Source organism: Otolemur garnettii, unplaced genomic scaffold, assembly GCF_000181295.1.
Source record: "Otolemur garnettii isolate 467f Iridium unplaced genomic scaffold, OtoGar3 scaffold00104, whole genome shotgun sequence".
Lineage (NCBI taxonomy): Eukaryota > Metazoa > Chordata > Mammalia > Primates > Galagidae > Otolemur > Otolemur garnettii.
The window spans coordinates 2278695-2289238 of record NW_003852499.1 but is presented as its reverse complement, the minus strand read 5'-3'; the positions used below and the strand labels follow the sequence as shown (position 1 = coordinate 2289238).

Genomic DNA, 10544 nt, shown 5'->3' with positions numbered 1-10544 from the left:
GTGATGCCATGGCACTCTACCCAGGGGGATAGCTTGAGGCTCCGTCTCAAAAAAAAAAAAAAAAAAAGAAAAAAAAATGAGGCTAGACAACTGAATGAGACCATATGAAAAAAAGAGTCTCAGCCACCCCAGCTTAGGCACCAGATGCAAGTGAATACATTTTGGAAATTCTAGCCCCAGCCAAGTTCCCAGCTGGATACAACCATATGATCAACCCTAACCTACACCAAATGGAGACTTAACCAGCTGAGTCTACACAACCCAGAGAACATGAATAAATTGTAGTCTTTAGGCATCAAGTTTTTGGGTGGTTATGTAATAATAATGGAAACAAGTTCTTACTTTAAAGGATCTGAAACAGAAAGTTACTACTATAAGTATTTCTTTCTTTCTTTTTTTTTTTGGAGACAGTCTCAAGCTCTTACCCTGGGTAGAGTGCTGTAGTGTCACAGCTCACAGCAACCTCAAACTCTTGGGCTTAAGCGATTCTTTTGCCTCAGCCTCCCAAGTAGCTGGAATTACAGGCACCCACCACAATACCTGGCAATTTTTTTTGGGGGGGGGAGGTTGTATTAGTGGTGTCATACTTCACAGTAACCTCAAACTCCTGGGTTCCAGCAATCTTCTTGCCTCAGTCCCCCAAGTAGCTGAGACTACAAGTGCCTACCACCCCACTGGCTAATTTTTCTATTTTTAGTAGAGAAAGGGTCTCACTCTTGCTCAGGTTGGTCTCAAATTTCTGAGCTCAAGCAATCGACCTGCCTTGGCCTCCCAGAGTGCTAGGATAACAAACATGAGCCACCATGCCCAGCCAGATTTTTCTTTTTCTTTTTTTTGAGACAGAGTCTCAAGCTGTTACCCTGGCTAGAGTGCTATGGAGTCATAGCTCACAGCAACCTCAAATTCTTGGACTTAAGTAATTTTCTTGCCTCAGCCTCCTAAGTAGCTGGGACCACAGATACCCACCACAACGCCCAGCTATTTTTGGTTGTAGTTGTCATTGTTTGGCAGGCTTGGGGTGGACTTGAACCCACCATCTGGTGTATGTGGCTGGCACCCTAGCCGCTGATCTACAGGCACTGAGCCCAGTCAGATATTTTTTAATTCTTCATAGCTACACACTCCAGGCTGGGTTTTTGTGTGTGTGTGTGTGTGGTTTTTGGCCAGGGCTGGGTTTGAACCCACCACCTCCGGCATATGAGGCCAGCACCTTACTCCCCTGAGCCACAGGTGCCACCCACAACTACACACTCCAGAAGAGTGTCATCACCACTTACACTTGCCAAACTCTGCACTAAATATTTCACTTGCATAATTTTATTTATTCCTCATACAATCCTAAGAGGAAAAGAAAAGATTATACTATTCTTAAATTACAAACTAAAAAAAAACCTAAGGTCCATATAAGTTAACTATTTTATTTCATAGAGAACTAGAGCTTAAATTCAAACCCAGACCTGTCTGACTCCAAATCCTATGTTCTTAAACAAGTCTATACAAAAAACTTACACATATCAACCTAAAAAAAATCTGCCCAAGCTGCTCAGCACAGTAGTTATGGAGCCAGCCACATACACTGAGGCTGGCGGGTTTGAAACCGGCCTGAGACTGCTAAACAACAATGACTAAACAAAAAATAGCCGGGCATTGTGGTGGGTGCCTGTGGTCCCAGCTACTTGAGAGACTGAGGCAAGAGAATCACTTAAGCCCAAGAGTTTGAGGTCGATGTGAGCTGTAATGCCACAGCACTCTACTGAGGGCAACACAGTGAGACTCTGTCTCAAAAAAAAAAAAAAATCTGCTCAAGGAACAGAACTTCAGTTTACATTTAAAAAATTTCTTTAAAAGCAATACAGCATTCACCCTAACTTGGAATGACCCCACAAAAAATAAAATAAAAAGCAACACATCAAATGCCTTTTTTTTTTGGGAGAAGTTTTCTCTTTTCCCCATGCTAGAGTGCAACGGCCTCATCATAACTCACTGCAACCTTGAAGCCCTGGGATCAAGCAATCCTCCTGCCTCAGCCTCCCACATAGCTGGGACTACAGGGGCACACCATTATGTCTGGCTAATTTTTAAATTTTTGTAGATAGGAATCTCACTATATTGCTCAGGCTGATCTCAAACTCCTAGTATCAATCCTCCCACCTCGGCTTTCCAAAGTACTAGGATTACAGGTGTGAGACCCCACACCTGGCCTCAGATGCTTTATTCAGCAAATATTTATTGATAATCTCACCATTCTAGGCACTGGAGACACATTAAACATTTTAATCCTAATTAATACACAACTCTAGAAATTGTAGCAACATTTTTTTTACCCTTGAGTAACATCTAAGTTATTAAACTTGATTCAATGCTAAGTTATCATCAAAGCATAGACAGGTAGAATAGTATCATACTATACTTCAAAACAGCTAAATTCCCTCATCATCACCTATGTTCTGCTTTAAATGTTCTACCACCTCCTCACTGCTTCAAAATCCAACCTGTTCTATGAAGGCTGTCTTGATTAGGCCAGTCAGATACATACTCTTATCCAGGCCATTTATTACCGACTTTAGTAGTTTCTACACATAGCTTAAATTACCTGAGAGCTTTAAAATTAGAGTTGCTGAAAATTAGAGGAGTCACGCTGTTTTAAAAAAGACTGAAAACAATTTAAATGGTTATCAAAATGGAACTGGTTAAGTCATTACGGTACATTAGTGACTATATAAAACAATCTTTGAGTTATATTAAATGAAAAACCAAGGTACACAACAGTGTACGGAATCCTATTATTTAAAGGGAGATATATAGTCAAGCTTATACACATGCAGTATATGTCCAGGATTAAAAAGATACTTGGGAGGCTCCCTCTGAAAAGGAGTACAAATAGACATTCACACAAAACCCCAAAATAGGATATAAGAACTTTCTTTTCTCTGCCCCAAAGCAGGTATATTTATGAAAGAATTTTCATTCTGATTACACTTTTAAACTTTTTAAATTTTTAAAGTTTGCATTGTATGTACGGTTAGTTGTTTAATTACTTAAAAAGCAAAATATAGATGCCCAAGATTCAGCTTGCCTCATAATCCTTAGGGGTTGGGACTATGCTTCAGAAATATTAGACTACCAAGATGATTCTGATGACCAGTCAGGCTTAGCATCCCCTACCTGTATTACTCACGTGGTACTTAATGCCTCATACTAAAATAGGAAGGATATCTTACACTTTTTTGTTTCTCCTATGGTTCCCACTCAGAGAAGATACCTAATAAATATTTTTCAGTGAAAGTAGTATAAAAGTATAATTCCATTTTTCTATTAATTTCGTTCCTGTGTGAAAGGGTCTTTAGAAACACTTGTAACAAAATACCACTATGGGGCAATTAAAGATGACCAGTAAAAATACATGAAGTGTCAAAGTTAAAAAGCGCCAATAAAGTATTCTCACCAATGTTTTTTTTTTTTTTTTTTTTGAGATAGAGTCTCACTTTGTCACCCTGGGTAGAGTGCTTGTAGCATCACAGCTCACAGCAACCTCATACTCTTGAGCTCAAGCGATTCTTCTGCTTGCTGCCTCAACCCCCTGAGTAGGTGGGACTACAGGCACCCAGCACAACACCTGGCTAATTTTTTTTTAAGAGACAGGGTCTCGCTCTTGCTCAGGCTGTTCTTAAACTCGTGAGGTCAGGCAATCCACCCACTTCTGTCTCCCAGAGTGCTGGGATTATAGGCATGAGACACCTCGCTCTGCCAACTTTTCTTTTTTAAAAGGCCATAGGGGTGTGTGGCTCATGCCTGTAACTCTAACACTCTGGGAGGCCAAGGCGAGTGGATCACCTGAGCTCAGGAGTTCAAGACCAGCCTGAGCAAGACAGAGACTCTGTCTCTACTAAAAATAGAAAAACTAGCTATCCTAGCATTCTGGGAGGCTGAGGCAGGTGAATTGCTTGAGCTCACTAGGTGGAGACCAGCCTGACCAAAAGCGAAACCTCATCTCTACTAAATAAAGAAAAACGGAGGCAAGAGGATTACTTGAGCCCAAGAGTTAGAGGTTGCTATGAATTACAATGCCACAGCACTCTACCTAGGGTGACAGCTTGAGACAAAGAAAGAAAGAAAAGAAAGGAAAGAAAGGAAAGAAAGAAAGAAAAAAAAGAGAACTAGCCAGTCATGGTGGCAGGTGCCTATAGTCCCAGCTACTTGGGAGGCTGAGGCAAGATGATTGATAACTTGAGCCCTAGAGTTTGAGGTTGCTGTGAGCTATGATACCACCATACTCTACCCAGGTCGATGGAGTGAGACTCTGTCTCAAAAAAAAAAAAAAAAAAAAGTTATATGTATTGCTAGACTGCAAAGGGCAAATGGCTCAAAGCCTAAACAAAAGACCCTAAGACTCAGGGATGAGTCAGACTTCATGTCTATATGAAAGAATAGAAGCAGCATGTAAGAAAAATAAAGTGTATAGATACCAAATTCCAAAGAAACCCCATTTTATTACAGAGTACATACAAAGTCCTTTCCTCATAGGGAAAAGTACTGTTCCACTTCTCCAGGGAAATAGCTGGGCCTCTTTCACAGTTTTCATCTGTCTCTACCGGTACTTCCCATGTCGGTTAAAGTGTTTGTAGAGATATCTGATGCGTTTATTAAGGTTGTGCAGGTCATCCCAGAACATTCTATTTCCAACCATCCTCTTCTTTCGAATACAACGCTGCAATTCATTTCCTTTCCAACCTCGAAGCCATATGGGGCCCCTGATCAGTTCTTTGGGATGCTTTTCAAAGTTTCCTGCACGAGAGAAAATATTAGTTCCAAGACAAGAGAACCTGGCCTAGACCAGCTAAGCCTTTAACTCACAGTTGCATCTTCCTAACAGCACCTATAGAAAAGACAGCACAGTGTCAAGAACACAGACTTTAGAGCCAGACTGCCTGGGGTTCAAATTCTGACACTGACATTTTCTAGCTTTGGAAAAATTACTTAACTTCTCTCTTTCTCAGTTTCCTTACCTGTTAAGTGAAAATGTTATTATGAGTGGTCAGAACAGTACTGAACAATGTAAACAGCTACATAAACATTTGCTCTCACTGTTGAACACAGCACCTCTTCTATACTGGTAAAGAAGATAGTTATTACTGCACAATTGCCATTCTGAAATTGTGTACCACGTAGAGTCTTACCCAGGATCCCAATGTTGTCATACACCCCAAACATGGCCCTTTTCTCGTTCCAACGATCAACCACTTTTGGGGGCGGGAGGGTGACCCTTACACGGGATAATCCAGGAATACCTACGAATGAAGAGAGTGAATGAATCTGAGCTGCCTACTAAGAAGCAGTTCTAGGGGAGTCTACATCGGCCACTTACCAAGAGAGAAGCGTCTGCACGCCAAGGGCACCCAGCTCCACAAGCTCCTTCCTGCCCCCCAGGAGAGGCTCCTTGCCATTGCGTTAGTATGTCTCCCTCAGAAGCACAGCAAATAAGCCCAAGTACGCAGACCAGACGTGGCCTTCAGGGAAATGACAGCGGGGCCAGTCCCCGAAGGCCTCACAAGGGTAAGAAAGTGGAGGCAGCCATCTTGAGCTTTACCCAGGTGCCTTTGGGCGCAGGGCCTGCCTAGACTCCTCCCTTCCCAGCTCTAAGCCCCGCCCTTCGGGTTCCGGCCCCTGGAAGTCTGGACAACTAACACTGCTTAAGAGCTTCCGGACTGCCCATCGGAGCTCCCTGAAAGGCTAGTTCTGCGCCTCATCGCTGTGTAGAATACTCAAAACTAATTTCAAGAAAATTCACTCTGTTTCCTTTGGGACCCCCTCAACCGTGAGGGAAATGACTGTCCAAAACCTGGAACGTGGAACTTCGGAGTATTCGAAGACCAACCCCTTTCTCTGTGCCTTACAACCGTCCTGGGCTGTTGCTGTTTTTATTACCCCCATTTTACTACAGGGAAGGAAATCTGAGGCCCAGTGAGTGAAGGGACTTGCTGGACGTCACGGAGCGGAGGAAATGGCGAAATCCGGAATAGAACCCATGCTTTCTCCCAGCTTGGATTGCCACACGTTTGGGGAATGCCTGAGCGGTTCACTATTGCAGGAACACTACCACGGCCCAGCTAGGAACACGGTATCTCGGGCTAGCAGTTCTAAGACCTCCTCCCGGCCGACTGCAATATCGGGGAAACCTCATGGGGAAAGATTTAGCGGCCCAAGAGCGCAATTGGGATGGTGGGCCGTCTTGCCCCACCCCTCATCCCTGGCAGCGGTGTGGCCCGAGGCTCCTGTGCTGTGACTGGTCGGCCTCTCTAGCGAGCGTCGCGATTGGTCCCGTTGCGGCCGTTGAGATTTGAACTCTGTATTTGTGGCTTTCCCCGCGCTGCGCCTGGCTCAGAGGCGGGACTTTGCCTCCGCCTACCGGGGATTGGTCGGTTTCCCTATCAACTTGAGAACTGCCTAGCTGATTGGTGCGTATTGTGCACTCGTGTTTTTGCCTTCCATTTCTGCCCGACTCCCAGAAACAGAGCAGCGGCTGGTGAGGTCCCCGGGTAAGATGTGGTGTTAATAAGGAGGAGGTCGCGAGAGGCTGCGCAAACGGGGTAGAGGGCAGTATACCTCAGTATTAGGCAATATGCAATAGGCAGGGAGGTCTAGTAGTTATCTGTGGGGCACGATGTGGTACTAACGTTAATTCTGACAGATCCGCAACCGAGCATGTTACGCAAATCGCTTAAATCTTTTTAGCTTTAATTACTTCATTTGTACATTAGATTGTATTATTATATGCTTCGTAGGTTTGAGATTAGGAGATTTAGATAGTATATGATGTTTTCGAAAAGCCTAATGGAAACTGCCACCAAACAAATAATCAGTGTTAATGCTCTTCCCGTCCTGCCTGGTGCAGAAAACGCAGTAGCGCTTTCTGGGGCACTGTTCCGGCTCAGGTGAGATCAGACCATTCGCTCTATCATTAAGAAGATTTGCACGCAAAAATAGAGATAATACTAACTTTATACATTATGCTAGTTTACAGCTCTTTAAATGCATTCATATCTATTGTTCATTTGATCATCAGAGCAACTGTATGAAGTAATCAGGGATTAGTAACCCTGTCGTTGTTATTGTTTTGAGAAAGAGTGTCACTATTTCGCCCTGGGTAGAGTGCTGTGTCTTCACAGCTCACAGCAACCCCAAACTCTTGGGCTTAAGCCATTCCCTTACTTCAGCCTCCCAAGTAGTTGGGACTACAAGGCGCCTGCCATAACACCTGGCTATTTTTCTGTTGCAGTTGTCATTGTTGCTTAGCTGGCCTGGTCTAGGTTTGAACCGACCAACTTTGGTGTATTTGGCTGGCGCCGTAACCACTGTGCTTTGGGTGCCGAGCCTTGTGTTTTTTTTTTTTTTTCTGAGACAGAGTCTCACTATGTTGCCCCCAATGCCTGGCTCTTTTTCTGTTGCAGTTGTCATTGTTGCTTAGCCGAACCAGGCTTGGTTTGAACCCACCAGCCTTGGTGTACGTGGCTGGCACAGTAACCACTGTGCTGTGGGATCCGAACCTAGTCACCCTGTTTTGCAGATTAGGCCCAGAGAGTTAAGTGACATGACCAAGTGGCAGAGTCACTACCAGATTTGGATTCTACGCTCGGCGCTTGTGGCTCAAGCGGCTAAGGCACCAGCCACATACACTTGAGCTGATGGGTTCGAATCCAGCCCAGGCTTGCTAAACAACAATGATGGCTTCAACTAGTCGGGTGTTGTGGCGGGTGCCTGTAGTCCCAGCTACTTGGGAGGCAGAGGCAGGAGAATCACTTGAGCCTAGGAGTTGGAGGTTGCTGTGAGGTGTGTGATGCCACAGCACTCTACCCAGGGCCACAGCTTGAGGCTCTGTCTCAAAAAAAAAAAAAAAAAGAACTGGACTCTAGTCCAGACTTGATCTCACATACTCTAGGATAATGTTAACCACTTGTTGTAAGACAAAATTGTTATGTATTGAAAGCAGGAAAAATAATAGAACCAGATAAAAAGATAGGTCTTGGATATATAGACCCTGACCTTTTTACTGTTTGGTTTCCAGCCCTCTGAGCCACTGGAAGAAGTATGTCTCCCCAACTTTATGAGTTCCATCTGCCCTTATCCCCAGAGGAGTTGCTGAAAAGTGGAGGGGTGAATCAGTATGTTGTGCAAGAAGTACTATCCGTCAGACATCTTCCTGCACAACTTAAAGGTAAGACTCCATTGGTGCCACTGTACTTAGCACTTCCAAACAACCTTACTGTCAGTTCTGTTCCACTTTACCATGAAGTTTTTTGAGGGCAAAGAAAGTGTCTCTTCTTTGCCTTGCATGGGTTGCATGACACAAAGAGTATACTCATTAGCTGCCTTCCCTGGATTCTCTTTCGGGTAACCAAGAGATACGTGATTACTCTTTCGGGAAATTTTATTTTAGATCTTTAGAGCTTTATCCTTTTCTCAGAATAAAGTCCCAGTGGGTTTAAGAGTTATAGGAGAAGGCCAGGTGTGGTAACTCTCTCCTGTAATCCCACCATTTTGGGGGACTGAGATGAGAGAATCCCTTGAAACTAGGAGTTTAAGACCAGCTGGGTAGTGAGACTCTTTCTCTGCAAAAAATACTAAAAATTATCTGAGTGTGGTGATGCATGCCTGTAATGTCAGCAACTTAGAAAGCTGAAGTGTGAGGATTGTTTGAGCCTAGGAGTTTGATGATTACAGTGAATTATAATCATGTTGTATTCTCCAGCCTAGGTGACAGAGCCTCTGGGATTTAACCTTATCTATTTTAGATAACACTTTCTTAGAGTCTAGATATCTTGTTTTCAAAATGTGCAGTAAATGGGAAAAAAATATATACCACTCTAAATTTGTTACAATGTATGCACAGTGCAGTTACCTACTGAAACCTGTAAATGACCAAAGACTTCTTTTGCATTACAAAAAAACCCCCCACATACTTGTTGGAAGTAGTCTAGTATCAGGTTGCTTGGGAGAGGTACATAGAATAAAGATTCTGGGGTGGCACCTGTGGCTCAGTGAGTAGGGTGCCGGCCCCATATACCAAGGGTGGCAGGTTCAAACCCAGCCCCGGCCAAACTGCAACAAAAAAATAGCCGGGCATTGTGGCGGGCGCCTGTAGTCCCAGCAGAGGCAAGAGAATCACCTAAGCCCAGGAGTGGGAGATTGCTGTGAGCTGTGACATTACGGCACTCTACGGAGGGCTATAAGTGAAACTCTGTCTCTCTCTACAAAAAAAAAAAAAAAAAATAGAATAAAGATTCTGGAGCTAGGCTGCCTGGATTTGAATCCTGGCTTCACTCTGATGTTGGACAACTTACTTAATTCTCTCTGTACCACGATTTCCTCATCTATAAAATAGGGATGATAATAATGGACTTCATTTATTGTCTACTATAAGAAGAAGGGTTGGTTGATACACCAGCTTAATAGTATGACCCCAGTTTATCTCTTGTACTGTTTCCTATACCCACATATTTATAATAAAGTTTAATTTACAAATTAAGTGCAGTAAGAAATTAATAGTCATAACTAATAAATAAAATAGAATATAACAATTATAACAATATTCCAGCATCACTACTCTTGCCCTTTGGAGCCATTATTAAGTAAGATAAGGGTTATTTGAACCCAAGCCCTGTGACAGTAGATCTTTTTTTTTTTTTTCCCCTTGAGACAGAGTCTCATTATGTCACCCTTGGCAGAGTGCCATGGTGTCACAGCTCACAGCAACCTCAAACTCTTGGGCTTAAGCAATTCTCTTGCCTCAGCCTCTCAAGTAGCTGGGACCACAGGCACCTGCCTCAACGCCCAGCTATTTTTTTGATTGCAGTTATTGTTCGGCAGACCCAGCTGGATTCAAGCTCTGGTGCCTGTGGCTGGCACCCTAGCTGGTGAGCTACAGGCGCTGAGCCTGTCACAGTAGATCTGATAACCAAGACAGCTCCTAAGTGACTAACTGGCAAGTCAGGTAACATACAGCATGGATATGTTGGACAGAGATAATACACATCCTAGGTAGGAAGGAGCAGCATGGTGCAAAATGTCATCATGCTACTCAGAGTGGCACACAACTTAAAACTTATGAATTGCTTATATCTGGAATATTTTGTTTAATGTTTTTGGACCATGGCTGACCAGAGATAACTGAAACCATGGAAAGTGAAACCATAGATAAGGGGGGAATTACCATATGTCAGATGGTTATAATAGCCAAAGAGAAAAATAAAGCAAAGGAATAAAGATAGGGTATGCCAAACTAGAGACTGCCAATTTACACTGGGTGGTCTGAGAAGGCTTGCTGATAAGTCACATTTGAGGAGCTATCGCAACAAAGTAATGAAGTAAACTATGCAGATTCTCAGAATGGCATTCTAAGCAGAAAAGCCAAGCCAAAGCCCTGAGATAGGCAATGCCAATGTGTTTGGAGTGAAGTAAGCTTAGAAAAAGTCAAGGCTCGGCTCCTGTGGCTCAGGTGGCTAGGGCGCCAGCCACATACACCTAAGGTGGCAGGTTCGAATCCAGCC

General features: G+C 43.6%; 2 protein-coding genes across 5 annotated transcripts in view; one reads left to right on the top strand and one right to left on the bottom strand.

The window, feature by feature from the left end:
- Positions 1–4470: 4470 nt before the first annotated feature.
- MRPL51 (mitochondrial ribosomal protein L51) lies at positions 4471–5577 on the bottom strand. The gene is made up of 3 exons (XM_003796411.3): positions 5366–5577; positions 5178–5288; positions 4471–4785 (listed from the first exon to the last, which is right to left on the bottom strand). The coding sequence occupies exons 1-3, from the start codon at positions 5442–5444 to the stop codon at positions 4589–4591; spliced, it is 387 nt and encodes a 128-aa protein (XP_003796459.1). The 5' UTR covers positions 5445–5577; the 3' UTR covers positions 4471–4588.
- Positions 5578–6285: 708 nt separating this feature from the next.
- NCAPD2 (non-SMC condensin I complex subunit D2) overlaps positions 6286–10544 on the top strand; it is a 29956-nt gene continuing 25697 nt past the window's right edge. For 3 of the 4 annotated variants that reach the window (XR_002774958.1, XM_023517070.1, XM_012809359.2), the window contains exons 1-2: positions 6286–6536; positions 8063–8212. Coding sequence is in view for 2 of the 4 variants with exons in the window: in XM_023517070.1 (XP_023372838.1) it covers positions 8086–8212 (127 nt within the window). In the remaining 2 variants the exon portion in view is untranslated. The remainder of the gene's footprint in view (positions 6537–8062; positions 8213–10544) is intronic. The other variant, XM_023517071.1, reaches the window with a different exon arrangement.

Excerpts from the sequence above, each read along its gene's own strand:
- MRPL51 (XM_003796411.3), bottom strand. The coding sequence starts at position 5,444 with ATGGCAAGGAGCCTCTCCTGGGGGGCAGGAAGGAGCTTGTGGAGCTGG. Across the intron at positions 5,289-5,365 it reads GTGCAGACGCTTCTCTCTTG|GTATTCCTGGATTATCCCGT; the intron begins GTAAGTGGCCGA and ends CTTCATTCGTAG. Across the intron at positions 4,786-5,177 it reads TGACAACATTGGGATCCTGG|GAAACTTTGAAAAGCATCCC; the intron begins GTAAGACTCTAC and ends TCTCTCGTGCAG.